The sequence below is a fragment of the Geotrypetes seraphini genome, chromosome 10, assembly GCF_902459505.1.
Source record: "Geotrypetes seraphini chromosome 10, aGeoSer1.1, whole genome shotgun sequence".
In the NCBI taxonomy this organism is placed as follows: domain Eukaryota; kingdom Metazoa; phylum Chordata; class Amphibia; order Gymnophiona; family Dermophiidae; genus Geotrypetes; species Geotrypetes seraphini.
Window position 1 is genome coordinate 48,793,027 of NC_047093.1, and position 19,248 is coordinate 48,812,274.

A 19,248-nucleotide genomic window follows, 5' to 3' on the forward strand; every position below is an offset into this window, starting at 1 on the left:
GATGAAAAGGACAGTTGGTCCGCCGTCGCCGGTCTGCGAGACGGACTAGAAGAAGAAGAGGCTTCAGGCTCCAGAGAGGCCTGCGAGCAACAGGACGAGTAGAAAACCTCGGGGTCCTCGAACTCCGGGCCCGGAGGAGGAGACCCAGTCGAAGCAGCATACCCCAACCGAGGCAATTTCTTCTGAGGCGAGACGGTCGAGTGCCGAGAGGAATGCTTCGAAGAATGTCTGGATCGATGCCCCTCTCGATGCCTGGAAGGGAATCGAGCCCGTCTGTGAGAAACTGGGTCAGACGCCTCCAAGGAGCAGATCGGACTCGATGCCGTCGATCGCAGAGGCGGAAGAGTCGGCGCCTCCCCCGACGACGCCCAGGTTTGATAGGGGGTTCGGAAGAACTCGTCCTGCTTCCTGCTATGCCCAGGACTGGGTGGCCCCGAAGGTGGATGCCACACTGAGTCATGGGGCGGAGTAATCGGTTCCAAGGGAGGCAGGTCACTAAACGAAGCTTTCCTCGAGGGGATGGGTTCCAAGGGAGGCATATCACTAAGGGAGGCCCTCCTCGAGGGAATCGGTTCCAAAGGAGGCACAGCACTAACGGAGGACCTCCTCGAGGACCCGGACACCGCTCGCCGCTCCTCCTCGCCGAGCAACGAGGTCGTGCGGCGAGGAGGAGGAGGAGGGGGCGGTCCACCCCTCGAAGCCGAAGCTGGGAGGTCACCCTGGATGGTGGCAATCAGCCGAGGCCCCATGGTCTGCATGAGCTCCACGAACTGAGCCTCCAGAAGGGACCGCAACGAAGCCGATATGGAGGGATCCGCACCAAAAGGGGGCCCTTCCGCACGGTCTCCGCGCTCCTTCGGTGCTGCGTGCTTCTGCTTGCCAGTCTTCGGCACCTTGAGCACCACCGGTGGAACTGTCGGGGTCGATACCTGCTCTGAGGAGACAGAGGAAGGCCCCGGCGCCGAAGCCGGAGCCGAAACCGGTGTGAACGATGCCGGTTTCAGGAGGCCCGAAGCAGCCGGGGAGGCAGAGGGCTTCGCGGAAGGAGTCGAAGCACCCGTCGATGTCGATGTCGAAGCTGCAGGATCCGATGAAGCTTCCATCTTGAACATGGACTCCCACAGCAGACAGCGGCGCTTAAACACTCTCGCCATCAGAGTGGAGCAAGGCCGGCACGATTTCGGGAAGTGATCCGGTCCCAGACACTGTAAGCAGCGTCGATGAGGGTCCGTGAGCGAAATCGCGCGCTGGCACTTGCTACACTTTTTAAAACCGGTAATCGGCCGGGACATAGGCCGGAAAAGCTCCGCCGCAAGGTCGAAGACGCGGGGCCCCAGCCACGCGGCCGACCCGGTATCGGAAGGAAAAATTTTTTATTTTTTTTATTTTTTTGAAAAAAGAAATCAAAGAAAGAAATAAATGCACAGGAGAGCCAAAAGAACTCAACCCGCGGCAAAATAGAAGGCAAAAAAGAGATTCAATGGGCGCAAATTGAAGATAGACTTCTCAGCTCCGTGGAAGAAAAAGAACTGAGGAGACGCGCCCGGACCATCGGGCGGGAAGGCACTGGCGCATGCGCGGTGCGGGCATCTCGAAACTTCTGAGTTTCTTCAAGCAAGACATGCTTGCAAGATGTCCGTATCGGGGCTCTGTCGGATGACATCACCCACTAGTGAGAATACCTGCCTGCTTGTCCTGGGATAATTGTAGTTATGTGCACAATTCCTATTGCAGAATTCACACATAGAATGCATCATCCCAGTGCCTAAATTAAGGCGACCTGTTGAGAATTTATCTCAGAACCTTCTAGTCAGATTTGAAATGACATCCCAAATACAAGTGTCACTGTAAGCTGCGTTTCCTGTCTGCTCAATTTATTCTGCTGCAAAAGGAAAGAAAAAAGGACAGATTTCAAGTAATCAATCCCAAAAAAAAAAAAACAACCAACTGTCAAATGTTACATCTCACTTCTGTAGCATGTGCATTTGAGTGGGTCACTGAAGAGGAGACAGGGCAAGGGGAGGAGGCACCAGAGTATGATCAAAACAGACCTTTCTGCTTCTGCAACTCTTGTGCTCAGTGGGGTAGTAAGGGGGTGGCGGAGTGTCCCAGCGCCGTCTTGGTGGGGGCACTGGCACCCCTCCCCATGCTATGCTCATGCCCTCCCTTCTCCCCTCACCTCTTTAAATCCTGCACCAGCCTGAGCAACTTCTCCAAGCCTGGCTCCCCTCTGAAATCACTTCCGGGTCGCAGGGCCAGGAAAATGACGTCAGAGAGAAAGCCAACACCAGTGCGAGCAGTAGGCTGGAGAAGATGCTTGTGATGGAAAAGATTTAAAGAGGTACAGTGGGGAGCAAAAGGGAGGGCGCGGGGAGGTGCCACTGCCCCAGGCGCTTCCTACCCTCGCTGCGCTACTGCTTGTGCTATTACATCCTGGGAGCACATCTGTTTATGGTCTGCTAGGTTCAGGCAGCATCAGCACCACGGACTGATTTTCAGCCAGTTGCAAAAGAAAAGTTTAAAGAAACAGGTATTGAGTGTGAGAAGCAATAACATTTCTAGACAGTGGGGCCTCACCCTGCACCATGGCAAAACTGGGCCGGAAGGCAGAAGCTATGGGCAGGGACTGCTTCAACATATGGCAGGTCTGCCAGGGCTCTTTTATCTCACCAATATCTGCCAAAAGTAAAAGGATCAGAGTTAGGAACTACACAGGACTAGATATACTCAGAAGCTGTGCAATATAGTCAAATCCTTACCGTGATATCCACGGCAATGAAGCCACATCTGAGTCAGCTGCAATGCCAGAGCAGCATTAGATCGCTGGTGCTCTCCTGCCAGACCCAAGGTCAAAATTTTATCTTCCTCATATGCATCTAAATCTGGGCACAGGTACAGGGGACACTGTACAGAGAATACATACAAGGTAATGCCGACCAAGCCTATACAAGATAACTAACCTCACAGACCAACAGAAATGAGCAACATCCAGGTACTGTTCCTTTCCTCTCATTCAGCATAAGTCCCTATAACCTGCGGTGTTAGAAATACTAGTTACCGAATCAAAAGGGTATCTGAAAGATGCCATAGAGGAAAAGAAATTCACACTACTAGAGCAATAATGTTTTCTGTTGATATTGTCCATACAGACAGCAGCAGAGCCAAATTCTGGCAGGAAAGCCACTTTGGGGAAAGAATCAGATAGGCACTTACACCAATGTCGCTTGCTCTGTCTGTCAGCACTTGCCAGACAAGATGCAGGTTGTGGCACTGTAAATGCTGGGACTCCAGGCTGTCAAGAAGAAAGGTGAAAGGAGATCAAATTAAATTTCTTCAGCAGGCATCTCTCTATTTCCCACTAATTCTTAGCTGTAACTACCAAGAGAAGGAGCAAGAGTCCCATACACTAAATAGTGTTTCTCAACTTCTTCAAGCCAAGTACCCCCCCAAGTCTAGCAAATATCAATTGAGTACTACCCGCCCAAGCTATACCCCAGACCCGCTCCAGATCCCACCCCCATAATAATGCAATTTCCTTTCATCCATTTTTCATATACACACAATATAATCTTATCAATACATAATGGTAACCACAAAATAAAAACAAACAAACAAACAAACCACAAAGCACAGGGTACGCAGAGAAAATCTTAATTATCATTTATATTTGGGGGGGGAGTTTAAAAGAAGTCAAGGCAGATGACTTTAAAATATGCAATGTCACCTCAGTAACAACTATACAAAAATAGACAAATATAGTACAAAATATAGACAGCAGATATAAATTCTCAAAACTGATACAGTTTGATCACTAAATTGAAAATAAAATAATTTTTCCTACCTTTGTTGTCTGGTGATTTCATGAGTCTCTGGTTGCACTTCCTTCCGACTGTGCATCCAATAATTTTCTTTCTTTCTGCCTCCTGCATACTTCATCTCCTCCGGACCTCATTCCCCTGCCCCAATCAACATCTCTCTCTGTCCCTACATGAGCCCAACTTTTCTTCCTTTCTCCTCCACCCCTATTGGCAACATGTCTCCCCTCCCTCTCTCTCTCTCTGTCCATCTGTCTTGAGAGATACAGGCATCTCTCTCACATCCAACATTTCTCCCTCTCTCATCCCCATTTCTCCTTCTATCACCCCTCTCCAGCACCATGCTACATCTCTCCCTTCATTACTATGTCCAATATTCCTCCACATTGCATCCCCTTCAATCTGTTCCTCTGTTTCCTCACCACCACCATATCCAACATTTCTCCCTTTCATCCTTCTCTCCCCCATGCATCTCTACCTCTCTCCTCTCTCTATGGCCAATTTTCCTCTTTCTTCCTTTCCCCATGTGCACCATGTCTTTCCCTCTCACTCCACACCTATATCCAACAATTCTCTTTTCCTGTTCCCTCACCCACCAGCAGCATCTCCCTTTCCCTCCCTTCCCAACCGCCCCCCCCCCCCGTGCAGCATCTGTCCTTTCCTTATTCCCAACTTCAGCCCCCTCTCCTCTCAGCTGAAGCCTCCCGCTGTCTGCCTGCCCCAGAAGTGTTCTTTCTGCAGCATTCTGCATAGGCTGCAGAAAGAACACTTACAGAGCAGGCAGACGGTGGGAGGCTGGTTTTGTTGCACCGCTGGCTGCCTTAAATTTTTAAAATATAGTGGCGGGGAGCTGGCACATAGGGGAATCGGGAACTGGGGAGAGGTCAGATCCAGCTGAGAGAAGTGAGGGGTTGAGGTTGGGTTGGCTTTGACGGAGGAGGGTGGACAGGAAGGAGGGATCCCTGGCGGCGGAGGCAGCTTAGGCAGAGGTGAGCGGGCAGACAGGCAATATCCGTGGCAGTGCATACCCCCAACAAGCGGCCCACATACCCGTAAGGGAACGCGTACCACATGTTGAGAAACACTGCACTAAACAATAAGCCTGTAAAAGAAATGGCTTCCCTCAGTGATGTCAACTTTCTGCCAAGTACCCATACACTAAACAAGAAGCCTGGAATGGAAACAGGTCACTCAGTGCTATACCTTGAAGATGCCACCCTTCTGCCAAGCAATCTTCTCAATAGTGTCTCCAAGGATGTTTGTATGGTCAATACCAAGTGAAGAGATGCCACAGACCACTGGCTTCCTGCAGAGAGAAAAGAAATGGTCTTATACAAAGCCACATGGCTGCGAGTGGTTACCTTACCCCATAAGGCAGAAATGCAGAGGCACTCGGTCATGTTTCAGTACCTGATAATGTTAGTGCAGTCATATGCTCCACCAATACCAACCTCTACCACAGCCAAATCCACCTTACAGAACAGAAAAAAATAAAGGCAAACAGAGAAACAAATAAATCACAGCTCATACAGGATAGAGAATGTTAGCAAATTGACTTAAGATCGTTCATAGCAAGGCACCAATCTGTCAACACTAATGCTTTAAAAACTTATTCAACATCAACATAATCCACCAACATACCCCCCCCCCATTTTACAAAACCGTAGTGTAATTTTTAGCGCCAGCCGCGACGATAACAGCTACTGTTTTGTAAGGGGGCGGGTAAATCTGTAGGATTAAATATTCCACAATTTCCATCTCCTAAACAGTTTTCTCAGAAAACCTCATTAAAAATTCTGAATTACTGAGCTGCTTTAACACTGGAATTTTCTCCCAGCTAGCAAATAATTATGGCCCTCTTTTTACTAAGCCACAGTAGAGGTTTCTACTGTGACCCGGAGCACTAAATGCTCCGATGCTGGTTTGATGCTCATAAGAATTCTATGAGCGTTGGCGCATTTAGCGCTACAGACCGCAGTAGAAACCTCTACTGCAGCTTTGTAGATGACTCATAAAAACACGTTAATTTTTTTATAATATTTACCTTCGATTTGGTCAAACGGCGGAGGAACAACAAGCCGCAGTGGTTCACTGCGGAGATCTCTGACCTCATCAAGGAGAAAAAAAAAGCATTCATGTCTTATAAACAATCGGGAAAACAGGACTTTAGAGCAGACTACCTGACCAAGTCAAAGGCCGTCAAAACAGCTGTCAAGGAGGCTAAATTCCACATGGAGGAATCTCTAGCTAAGAACATCAAGAAGGGAGATAAATCATTCTTCAGATATATCAGTGACAGAAGTAAAAACTCAGGAGGGATTGTACGTCTTAAGAAACCAGACGGAGGCTACGTGGAAAAAGATTCAGAAAAGGCACAGCTGCTTAATGACTACTTCTGCTCATTATTTACCAGAGAAGCACCGGGGCTTGGCCCTCAGCTACAGACAAGGGTTGCCTCAATTGACCCGTTTAGTAACTTCAAGTTTACGCCCAGCAGTGTCTACGGTGAGCTGTCAAAACTCAAGGTTAACAAGGCAATGGGACCTGACAACCTACACCCCAGGGTGCTTAGGGAATTGAGTGAAGTCTTGGCGGAGCTACTGTCCGCACTCTTCAACCTCTCCCTCAGTACAGGCAGCGTCCCGATGGACTGGAAGACGGCTAACGTTATTCCACTCCACAAGAAAGGCTCCAAGATGGAGACGGCAAACTACAGACCGGTGAGTCTCACATCAATAGTGAGCAAACTAATGGAAACTCTTATCAAACATCAATTGGATACGATCCTAGATGAGGAGAACCTACGGGACCCCCGTCAACACGGATTTACTAAGGGGAGATCATGCCAATCCAACCTAATCAGCTTCTTTGACTGGGTGACGGGGAAGCTGGATGTTGGGGAGTCCCTGGACATAGTGTACCTGGACTTCAGCAAAGCATTCGATAGTGTACCACACCGCAGGTTACTAAGCAAGATGAGTTCTATGGGATTGGGCGATACATTGATGAAATGGGTTGGGAACTGGCTTGGAGGTAGACTTCAGAGGGTGGTGGTGAACGGCACTCCCTCAGAAATGACGGAGGTGATCAGTGGGGTGCCGCAGGGCTCGGTCCTGGGCCCGATCCTATTCAACATCTTTATAAGAGACTTAGCAGAAGGACTGCGAGGTAAAATGACATTATTTGCCGATGACGCCAAACTAGGCAATGTTGTGGGCATTAACCCAATGGACGAAGATTCAATGCCTGACAACATGATGCACGACCTGCTCCTCCTGGAGCACTGGTCTAGGGACTGGCAACTCAGCTTCAATGCCAAAAAATGCAAAGTTATGCACCTGGGCGGCCATAACCCATGTAAGATATACACCCTTAATGGAGAGATCCTAACAAAAATGGTAGCTGAACGAGACTTAGGGGTGATCGTCAGTAAGGACATGAAAGCTGCCAATCAAGTGGAGCAAGTTTCATGCAAGGCAAGACAAATCATATGTTGCTTAAGGAGGGGTTTCGTCAGCTGTAAGCCGGAAGTCATTATGCCATTGTATAGATCAATGGTGAGGCCCCACCTGGAATACTGTGTGCAATTCTGGAGGCCGCACTATCGTAAGGATGTGCTGAAACTGGAATCGGTTCAGAGAATGGCCACCCGGATGGTCTCGGGACTCAAGGATCTCCCGTACGAAGAAAGGCTGGATAAATTACAGCTATACTCACTCGAGGAGCGCAGAGAGAGGGGTGACATGAGAGAGACATTCAAACATCTCACGGGCCGCATCGAGATGGAAAAAGATATCTTCTGCTTCAAGGGTCCAGCGGCAACAAGGGGGCATCTGTGGAAAATTAGGGGCGGAAAACTGCATGGGGACACCAGGAAATTCTTTTTCACTGAAAGGGTGGTTGATCGCTGGAATAGTCTCCCACTTCAGGTTATTGAGGCCAGCAGCGTGCCTGATTTTAAGGCCAAATGGGACAGACACGTGGGATGTATTCACAATAAAAGATAGGGGAGGGTCTTTGAGGTGGGCAGACTGGATGGGCCGTGGCCCTTATCTGCCGTCTATTTCTATGTTTCTATGTTTCTAGATAACTAAACTTCTTCTTTTTTTTTTTTTTTTTTTTTTTTAATCTTTATTGATTTCGATAGTGCAATACAAATGGTAAATCTGAAAAACTGCACAAAACACACTATTCATTATACAATTATTACATTAAACAATCATTTTCTCCTGTCCTTGTCAGAGTTAGCATTTTTATGTAGAGTTTTACAAATTTTCAATTGTATATGTTCTGTGGAGATCATTTTCCTTTTTTTCAGATTTATTGCATGGATTTTAATATTTGCATTATGAGTTGGTGAATATGGGTTCTATTGAACTATTTATTATAACAATTCAATACATATTTAATTTTATTGCAATATTTAGATATTTTTATATTATGGATCCTTACATGCTAATTCTTTCTTTCAGTCCCTCCAGACTGGCACAGCAGGTGGAGACTGAGACACTAAGCTTTGTTTTCAGTATAAGTGGGCTGTGCAATCCCAAGTACAATCAGTCTGACAAATAGCCAAGCAGAACTAAAAAACTAATAACTGTGAACAATAAACAGCAACATCACTCCCAGAAGGGAAATACTGTTGGATATTGATTCGAATAAGAAACTTCAAAAACCTTCCCCACAGCTCGCCAGCTATGCCAGACGAACCAAATGCCACTGCTCTTATAAACTCCCAAGACAAAAAGATACCGCAGAAATAAATATACTCTTCAAGAAAAATCACTGAATACCAACGACAGGGCGGGGGTCAGTGCCAGTCTGGAGGGACTAAAAGAAAGAAAATTAGCAGGTAAGGACCTAATTTCTCCTTTTTATCATTCCTCCAGACCGGCACAGAAACAGATGGGACGTACCAAAGCAGTACCCATCATGGGTGGGAGCCCCAAAGGGACACCACAAGAACACGTTCACCAAACACTGCATCCCAACGTACCTAAACGTCCACACGGTAGTGACAAATAAAGGAACGAAGAGAAGACCAAACTGCAGCTTTACAGATATCCACCATAGGCACAAGAGAAGATTCAGCCCACGAAGCCACCTGCCCCTGAGTGGAATGAGCTTTGAGAAAATCTGGAACAGGCTTCTTTTGAAGAAGGTATGCTGAAACGTCAGGCTCCTTGATCCAATGTGCAATCATAGCCTTGGAAGCACCATCCCCCTTATGAGGACCAGTTAAAAGGACAAAAAGACAATCCGACTGATGGAAATCCTGGGTCCACTGAATATAAGTGGAAAGGACCCTACGGACATCCAATTTGCGCAACTGTCTCTGCTCCAAAGAGCCCTTTTTCATAGCCACAGTCTCCCAACCAGTTATGCTCACAGATAGGGCTTGTTCTCACTTTGATGGCAACAATTAAATCAGATTAGCTAAAGATTTTAGGCTGGGCTCTGTGGAGCTCCGAAGTTACATGTCCATCAGGTATGATGACGTCACTTCCCTCAATACAACTTTAATTTAAATTGAACAGACCGCACTGGCTCTCTAAGCTATATACCTTACCTGAATATAGGTGGCAAGGCTTACAGCGGAGGCACCTCTAATGAAAAAAATTTCAGAGAGGTGGGAAAAATGGTGGAGTTACTCGATCAGTCGAGTGTGGCACCCCTGAGGTCGGATGGACCCCCGAAAATGGTCCCCAAGTTCAATCTGGCACCACAAACAGGGACAAGAAGGCCACTAAACAAATCCAACAGCCCTACCCTAAACCAGAGAAAGACCACAGGCTTAGCACCTCCACCTGCTGGAGACTGAGAACAGACTGATTGTACTTGACTGCACACATAGCCCACTTATACTACAGCCAACACTTAGTGTTTCAGTCTCCACCTGCTGGCAGAGGAATGTAAATCCATCAATTTCTGTGCTGGTCTGGAGGGACAAAGAACTTCATTTTATTGTATTTTAATATTGAGGCATATAGCATTCTTTTTGTGTAGCTGTAATTAATAAGTTGTATTCTGTCTTGAACTCTTGGTTGGATAAGTGGAAAAATAATAAGTATTTGAGTCAAATTAAATATCACTGAATGTGGGTCTGTGATAAAGCTGAAAGACTTTACCTTTTCCTGCAGAAACACATGAAATGCCATAATGGTAAGAAAACGAAAGTAGGCAGGCATATTCCGGGTACAGGAATCCTGGAGAGAAGTATGCACAAATTACAACAATGTAAACTATTGCTTGCTCTCTTTAGAGTCCTCTGCTGTGACCTGTCCCAAGAAAATTAGGGGAAGCAGGCGAGACTAAAAGTTCGAGAGCAATTATTAACTTCTCTGCCTCAATAATGGCTTTCTACTCATTCTGCAACCTCTGAATTACCTTCCTTTCATCAAGTCGGTTATAAACTTGCCAAAAATATTTGGTGAAGAGTTCCTTGCTTATTGGCTGTCCATTAATTCGAATTCTCTCTCTCACTTGGACCAAATGTGGAGAACTAGAGGAACCAATAACAGTGAGAAATATGAAATAAAACTTTAGTGATATAATGGTGCAACCTACAACATCTATCATTCCTTTTTGTTTCCAAACTCCACAAAACAAAGCATACCTGTAAAAGCCTGTCTTCAGTCCATAGTTCCTGAGCATTTGTTCAGCAAAAGCACAAGTGGAGCCCTAGCAGAACAGAATCAAAGAACAAGAAGAGAAAAAAAAAGATAAGAAATCTGGAAAGGAAAATTATCCTAGGCCAGAACTCCCTATAGTCCAGGGGTCTCTAAGTCCCTCCTCGAGGGCCGCAATCCAATCAGGTTTTCAGGATTTCCCCAATGAATATGTATGAGATCTATGTGCATGCATTGCTTTCAATGCATATTCATTGGGGAAATCCTGAAAACCCGACTGGATTGCGGCCCTCAAGGAGGGACTTTGAGACCCCTGCTATAGTCCAAGTCCAACCCTAACCACTACGCTGGGCCACAATTCACTATAAGCATTTTTTAAAAATCGTTAAACATATGCCTATTTGTGAGAGCCTTCTTTTCCCAACTGTTTTAAATTGCTAGATGAAGTTATATTAAGGTTTGATTAATTGATAATATTTATGTGATTTTTTGATTAAAATATTTGTGGGAAGGGTGGGAGGGTAGGGTATAAATGTATGTTTTTAAGATGATGTTGAAAGAAATACAAGTGATGTTTACAAGGTTTAAATGATGTAATATTGTTTTCTTGATGTAAGATGGTAAAATGAATAAAGAATTTGAAAGAAAAAAAAAATGTCTAGATGACAGAGTATTCCCCATATGTATTGATAATAGGTGATTAATTTTATGATATGATATTATTGTTGATTTTTTTTTAAACTTCTTTATTCATTTTACATCAATCAACAAGTTTACAATTTTATATACTATATTATACACAATCACTTGTACATTCTTAACCATAACATCTATTAAGTAGTGAAATATCCCACCCCATCCCCTCCCATTTCTATATTTCAATCATTATCATATTCTATCTTTTTCATTATATATTCAATCAATCTTGTAAAGGTGCCAAATCATTTGAATATTCCATTAATGGCCCCCATATCTTTTTAAATTATTATAGTTCCCATTTTGTAATGCTATAGCTTTTTCCATTCTATATATATAACACACTGTATTCCACCAAAACGTAAAATTCAGACTTGTATAGTCTTTCCAATTCCTAGTTATGTGCTGAATGGCAACTCCTGTTAATATTAATAATAATTTATTATTGGATCCTGAAATTTGACTTTTATATCTCATTGAAGTGCCAAATAAAATTGTATCATAGGACAGGGCAACATGATTTTCTAATAACAAATTAATTTGGGGTATTGTTGATGTTTTGATAAATTTGTAAAGTTTGTTACCCGCTCAACCACTATCCTGGGCAATCTCAACCACTATCCTGGGCCACTGGTCCCTGTGACCTAACGTAAGTCAGAAACCTCGGTGTCCATCTGCCACAAGACTTTAGCGCTATACTACTCTCCTGTCCATATAAAATCACTCTTACCTTTCCTTTTGTTCCTGTCACATGGATAATGTTCAACTGATCCAGGTCTTCTACCTATCAAAATACAGACAATTAAAAGTGAGCAGTTGCTGAGAGAACCTGGAATGCCTGCAGTGATACCACTGGTTACAAACGAAGGATGATGGCATCTTCCCATATGTCAATCTAGAGCATTTAGGTGATCAAATGAGTAAACCTAAATAAGATGATCAGCAACTGAAGAGTTAGAATTCCAAGTGTGTCCAGTTCATCATCACCAGAAGAAGGAAGGCTCGAGAGCCCAGCTCCCACTCCCCCAGATCCAGGACATGCCACCTCAGAAATTTCACATTCTCTGTTCCCTTAATGTGCACCATAGAAAATCAACCTGTAAATATGGCCGAATTCTTGTTTAACCATCACATTCTGGGTTTTCCTTGCTTGTTTATGTAGGCCATCACTGTTGCATTGTCCAATATGATCTGGACTACCAGTAGGAGGAGGAGGGGAAAGGAGCTCCCATGATGTCACATGAATAGATTGTTTCTAGGTGCAAATGTATAACTGATAGGCTATGCCATCTTTGCCTATGACCAGCACCCCTACACAAGCCAAGACAATGGACTCCCCAATGCCCACTTGGGGGGGGGAGTGCAAACTATACCTCAGAGCAGATAGGTAAGATCATTCCACACAAGATTCCAGCAGGTGGGAAGGACCATTCCTGAAACCCTGTGCTGGACGTTAGAGGGAAAGCTTCCAGCTCAGCCATGGGACACACATAGGAGCTGCTGCCCATGGTTCTGTGCAGAGAAACAATTGCAACAGGAAGGAGGAGGAGGGAGCCAGCCAGCCAGTAGAAGGTAAACACCTGCTAGAGGGAGGCATGTACTTGGGGCATAGAATGGAGGGAGGATAAAGGATGGAAGAAAGGAAAGAGGGGCATGAATTTGGGATACAGAATGGAGCGAGGGAAGGGAGCATGAGCCATAGGATGGAGGGAGTGTGAGAAAGAGATACAGAGGTGGGGGAGGGAATAGAAAGAGAGAATTGGGTGTCCGAGTGAGAGGGAAAGAGAGATGGTGCACATGGGGAGATGAAGAAAGCACAGTTACTTACCGTAACAGGTGTTATCCAGGGACAGCAGGCAGATATTCCCACACATGGGTGACGTCACCGACGGAGCCCCGCAGCGGACAGCCTCGAAAGCATCTTGCTTGAAGATCTCGAGCTTTCGATTGCTGCATCGCGCATGCGCGCGTGCCTTCCCGCCCAAACTAGGGGGCGCATCTCCTGAGAGGATCCTCAGTTCAGATACCAAGCTAAGAAGCCAACCAGGGGAGGTGGGAGGGTTGTGGGAATATCTGCCTGCTGTCCCTGGATAACACCTGTTACGGTAAGTAACTGTGCTTTATCCCAGGACAAGCAGGCAGCATATTCCCACACATGGGTGACCTCCAAGCTAAATCAAAAGGGAGGAGGGAAGTTGGCAATTTAAGAAAAAAGATTCTGTAAAACAGATTGGCCAAAATGGCCATCCCTCCTGGATAAAGTATCCAGACAATAATGAGAAGTAAAAGTGTGAACCGAGGACCAAGTGGCAGCTTTACAAATTTCCTCAATAGGAGTTGATCTGAGGAAAGCAACAGAAGCCGCCATAGCCCTGACCTTATGGCCCGTTACTCGACTCTGTAGAGGAAGACCAGCCTGAGCATAACAGAAAGAAATACACGCAGCCATCCAGTTGGAGATAGTACGCTTCGAGACGGGATGACCCAATCTATTTGGATCAAAAGAAATAAAAAGTTGAGGAGAATTTCTGTGAGGTTGAGTACGTTGAAGATAGAAAGCCAACGCACGTTTACAATCCAAAGTATGCAAAGCCGCCTCACCAGGGTGAGAATGTGGCTTAGGAAAAAATACCGGTAGAACAATAGATTGATTGATATGAAAATCAGACACTACCTTAGGTAAGAATTTGGGATGTGTACGGAGTACCACCTTGTCATGGTGAAAAACAGTAAAAGGTGGATCCGAAACCAAAGCTTGTAACTCACTAACTCGACGAGCTGAAGTGAGAGCAATCAAGAAAACAGTTTTCCAAGTAAGATATCGAAAATGAGCCAAGTCAATAGGTTCAAAAGGAGGCTTCATCAATTGAGCCAAGACCACATTAAGATCCCATACCACAGGAGGTGGTTTGACAGGTGGATGGAGATTAAAAAGACCCTTCATAAAACGAGAAACTAGAGGGTGTGCCGAAAGTGATTTCCCCTCTAAAGGCTGATGAAAGGCAGCAATTGCACTAAGATGAACTCTAATAGATGTGGATTGAAGACCTGACTGGGATAGATGAAGTAAATAATCCAAAACGGAAGCCAAAGAAGAAGAAGTTGGCTGAAGATTATGAGTGGAACACCAAGAAGAGAATCTGGTCCACTTTTGACTATAACATTGACGAGTGGACGGTTTTCTGGAAGCCAGAAATACATCCTGAACAGACTGAGAAAATTCAGCAGAATCCATCAGGTAGAAAGGAACCATGCTGTCAAATGAAGAGACTGCAGGTTGGATGAAGTAAGGATCCCTGACTCTGAGTGAGCAGAGAAGGAAAAACTGGCAGAAGAAGAGGTTCCTTGATGCTGAGTTGCAGAAGAAGAGAGAACCAATGTTGTCGGGGCCACCGAGGTGCTATGAGAATCATTGTGGCATGATCCGACTTCAACTTGACAAGAGTTTTGAGAATCAGAGGAAAAGGAGGAAAGGCGTAAAGGAACTGATTCCTCCAGTCTAGTAGAAAAGCATCTGCCTCGAGACGAAGAGGGGAGAAGATGCGGGAACAAAACAGAGGAAGTTTGAAGTTGTTGGGTGACGCAAAAAGATCCACCCGAGGAGTCCCCCATCGATTGAATACTTGACGAAGTGTGGGGGAGTTGATCGTCCATTCGTGAGGTTGAAGCAGACGACTCAATTTGTCTGCAAGGCAATTCTGAATACCCTGAATATAAACGGCTCGAAGAAAGATGTTGTGTGAAATCGCCCAATGCCACAACTTCAGAGCTTCCTGACACAGAGGATGGGAACCCGTCCCGCCCTGTTTGTTGACATAATACATTGCTACTTGATTGTCCGTCCGAACAAGGACTACTTGGTCGTGAAGGATGTGAAGGAAAGCTTTGAGAGCAAGAAATATCGCTCTGAGTTCCAACAGATTGATATGACATCGACGATCTGTGGCCGTCCATAATCCTTGCGTACGGAGACCATCTACGTGGGCTCCCCATGCGTACTCGGACGAATCTGTTGTGAGAACTTTCTGATGAGGAAGATGGTGAAACAGCAAACCTCTGGAAAGATTTGAAGAGAGCATCCACCAGCGGAGAGACTTCTTTAAAGAAGGTGTCACCGTTATATGGCGAGAAGGTGGATCTAGAGCTTGTTGCCATTGGGATGCCAGAGTCCACTGAGGGATGCGAAGATGTAGTCTTGCTAAAGGAGTCACATGTACTGTAGATGCCATGTGACCGAGAAGGACCATCATTTGACGCGCCCTGATAGTTGATAGGGAAGCTACATGATGACAAAGGTTTAAGAGAGTATTCTGTCGGTTGAGAGGAAGAAAAGCTCTCATGCGGACAGAATCCAACACCGCCCCAATAAATTGGATCGATCGAGTTGGAACTAACTGAGATTTTGGAAAGTTGATATGGAACCCCAGACTTTGAAGAAAAGAAATAGTCTGAAGGGTCGCTTGCGTAACCCCTGTAAGAGAAGGAGCTTTTATAAGCCAATCGTCGAGGTAAGGAAAAACTTGCAATCCCTGGGCTCGAAGGGCCGCGGCTACCACAACCAGACACTTGGTGAAAACCCGAGGGGAGGTTGCTAAGCCAAATGGAAGAACCCTGTATTGAAGGTGAAGGTTCCCCACCTTGAACCTGAGATATTTGCGAAAGTTTGGATGAATAGGAATGTGAGTATAAGCCTCTTTGAGATCCAGTGAGCACATCCAATCCCCTTGATCCATGAGGGAGTACAGAATCGGGAGAGAGAGCATGCAAAATTTTTCTTTGACTAGAAATTTGTTGAGAGCTCGGAGATCCAGAATAGGTCGCAAATCCCCCGTCTTCTTTGGAACCAGGAAGTATCTGGAATAAAACCCCTGGTTGTGTTCGAGAGGAGGAATTTCCTCCACTGCTCGAAGGTGAAGAAGAGCCCGAGCCTCCCGAAGAAGAAGGGGAAGTTGCGAGGAACTGGAAAGACACTCTCTTGGAGGGTGATCTGGAGGCACCTGAAGCAGGCGCAGAGAGTATCCCTCGCGGATGATCGTAAGGACCCAAAGGTCCGATGTAATGGTTTCCCAGACAGATGAAAAAAGGGAAAGGCGACCTCCGATGGGTAGGGAGGAATTTGGATGTAAAGAGGTTGGAATGCTCATCACTGGACCGTCAAAAAGACGGAGCTGTTTTGGTTGGAGCAGGTGTCTGGGGCTTTTGAGGACGTTGTTGTTGTGGCCGTCTAGGTGGAGGCCTAGAAAAAGCCGGTGTGGACTTCATGGGGTAACGACGAGCTGGAGGTCTGTAAGCTCTAGTCACAGAAGGTTTTGGTTTCGGACGAAGCAGAGAGGCGAAGGAGCGCTCATGCTCAGAAAGCCTTTTAGTAGCTGCTTCAATAGAGTCATCAAAGAGCTCAGAACCTTGACACGGCAGGTTTGCTAAACGATCTTGTAAATTGGGATCCATATCTACAATCCTGAGCCATGCAAGACGTCTCATAGCCACTGCAAATGCCGAGACTCTGGAGGATAGCTCAAAAGCATCGTAAGATGCCTGCAACATGAATAGACGTAACTGAGATAGAGATTGAATAATATGTTTATATTCAGAAAGGCGTTCTTTGGGCCAGTCTGGGCAAAACAATGACAACTGCTTCAAAAAATGGTTAAAATATGAAGTAAAGACATAGTTGTAATTCAAAATTCTATTTGTCATCATAGAATTTTGATAAAGTCTGCGCCCAAACTTGTCCATAGTTCGCCCTTCGCGTCCTGGTGGAACTGTTGCAGACACCTTAGATGGGTGAGCCTTCTTCAGGGAGGATTCCACCACTAGAGATTGATGAGAAAGTTGAGATTTCTCAAACCCTTTACATGGAACAGTACGATACCGAGACTCCAGCTTCGATGGAATAGCTGTCACAGAATAAGGAGTCTCCGTGTTACGTAGAAACGTCTGCTTCAGCACCGGTGTCATGGGTAGACGTAAAGTCTCCTTAGGAGGATGAGAAAGTTCCATATCCGCCAGATATTCAGGCGTGTATTTTGAATCGGAACGTAAATCAATATTAAGAGCCTGTCCCATGTCGAAGACAAATTTAGCAAAGGAAGCAGACTTCGAGGTCGAGGCTTCCTCAGGAGAAACAGAACGAGAACGATGTGTCACTGAAAAAGATGGAGAAGCCTCGCGTGAATACTGAGATACAGGCTCAGATTCAAGATGTAAAGTGATGGAAGATGCTCCACTGCCTGTCAGAGGAGGAGTGGCTGAATGTTTCCGCTTAAGGCTCCGAGTCGGAGAGGTGCGCGGAGTACGAGGCTTAGTAAGAGGAGATTTTTCTCGAGACAAATGCCTCGAAGGTGGTGTCCTCGACCTCGAATGCCTCGATGAAATTGAAGAGGCAATGGTAGTATGAGCTTTGGAAGTAAGATCAGAATGCTTCGAGCTCTTTGTAGAGGTAAGCTTCGAAGATCGAGACCTGTGCTTGGATCGAGGTAATGCTTGTTTAGCCCCATGTTCAGATGAGGAGTCCGACGAGGAAACCCTGGATCGAGACCTTCGACGAGGAGATCGTCGAGAAGGCGCAGATTTTTGCTCAGGCTGGAGTTGCGCAGACAGAGTCGAGGCCGGTACCAACTGAGCCACTATTGAGGAAATTTGCGTAGTCAGAATTGACTTCAGCATATCCTCAAACATGGGGACGGAGACCAAAGGACTCGGAGTCACAGGAGGTCTCGTGCGTTCCAAGGAGGGCGACCTCGATCGAGAGTATTCCCTGGACTTGGAAGCACGTTTTGAAGGTCTGGAAGACGGAGTCAAACCTGGGGCCCCAGGTTGAATGGAGGTAGACTCTGTCGGCTTCTTAGGAATGGTACCTGAAAAGGAAGCAGGAGACTTACCCCCCAATCCAGGCTTCGAGGACATCGTCGAGGCCTTCGAGACCGAGGACCCGGAGGTCTTCGAGGCCGAGGCCTGTCGAGGAGGCGAGGTCGAGGTTTTAGTACTCGAGGTTGGACCCGGAGTCGAGGATTTTACAGATGCCTCGACCGAGGCCACAGCTTTTTCAGGCTCCATACGAGGAAAAAGCTCCAAAAACCTATCGCAGCGGCGTTTAAAAGCACGAGGTTGAAGAGTGAGGCAGCGAAGACAATCTTCAGGGCGATGAGTCGACCCGAGACAGATCATACACCGACTATGTGGATCAGTGATGGAAATAGTCCTACCGCACTGATAACACCTTTTAAACCCGGTAACAGGCCGGGACATAGATAGGACAAAGTCCGTGTCGAGAACGGAGAAGAGAGGCCTAGGCCTCAATCTTCCAACCCGACGCTAAAGAAAAACAAAAAGATGTTTTTTTTTGTTTTTTTTTTATATATAGAAATAAAATAGAATTAGAATAGAAACACAGCGACCGAAAACAATAAATAGTACTCAGCCGCGGTGAAGAGAAGGCACAACGCTACGGGAACCAAGTCGACAAGTCTTCTCGGCTCCGCGGAAAACGTTGAACTGAGGATCCTCTCAGGAGATGCGCCCCCTAGTTTGGGCGGGAAGGCACGCGCGCATGCGCGATACAGCAATCGAAAGCTCGAGATCTTCAAGCAAGATGCTTTCGAGGCTGTCCGCTGCGGGGCTCCGTCGGTGACGTCACCAATGTGTGGGAATATGCTGCCTGCTTGTCCTGGGATAAAGAGGAGATTCGTTAGGCATAGGGAGGGAGAGGGAATTATTGGACATAGTGGTGGGAGAGGAGCGAGGTAGAGATGCATGGGGAAAGAGAGTTGAGAGGGAGTAATGTTGGATGTGGTGGTGGAAAGGGAACAGTGGGATGGATGGAAAGGGATGCAAGAGGGGCCTCAAGGAAGTGGAGAAAGTAGGAAGAATGCTAAGATCTAAGTTACATATAAATTCAACCTAAGAACAGTTTTTTTAAAATGGAACCTATTCTTAACCCGGGGATTGCCTGTACTGGGCAGACTTGTACAGTGTATGTCCTGTTTATAGCAATCCGGTTTATGATGGATTGGAGAGGGCTTCAATGGAAACTCCAGTAATATGGAGTAAATGACAATAGGCTGGAGTGGGCTTTGAAAGCAACTCCAGTAGTTGGAACCTATGGACAG

The 19,248-nt window shown here is 46.1% G+C and overlaps 1 protein-coding gene across 1 annotated transcript in view; it reads right to left on the minus strand.

The window, feature by feature from the left end:
- FPGS (folylpolyglutamate synthase) overlaps positions 1 to 19,248 on the minus strand; it is an 86,773-nt gene that overhangs the window by 47,914 nt on the left and 19,611 nt on the right. The window contains 10 exon segments of the mRNA XM_033960064.1: positions 2,578 to 2,676; positions 2,760 to 2,904; positions 3,214 to 3,243; positions 3,245 to 3,292; positions 5,019 to 5,121; positions 5,226 to 5,287; positions 9,944 to 10,021; positions 10,203 to 10,317; positions 10,432 to 10,496; positions 11,871 to 11,924. Of these exon segments, the coding sequence (XP_033815955.1) occupies positions 2,578 to 2,676; positions 2,760 to 2,904; positions 3,214 to 3,243; positions 3,245 to 3,292; positions 5,019 to 5,121; positions 5,226 to 5,287; positions 9,944 to 10,021; positions 10,203 to 10,317; positions 10,432 to 10,496; positions 11,871 to 11,924 (799 nt within the window).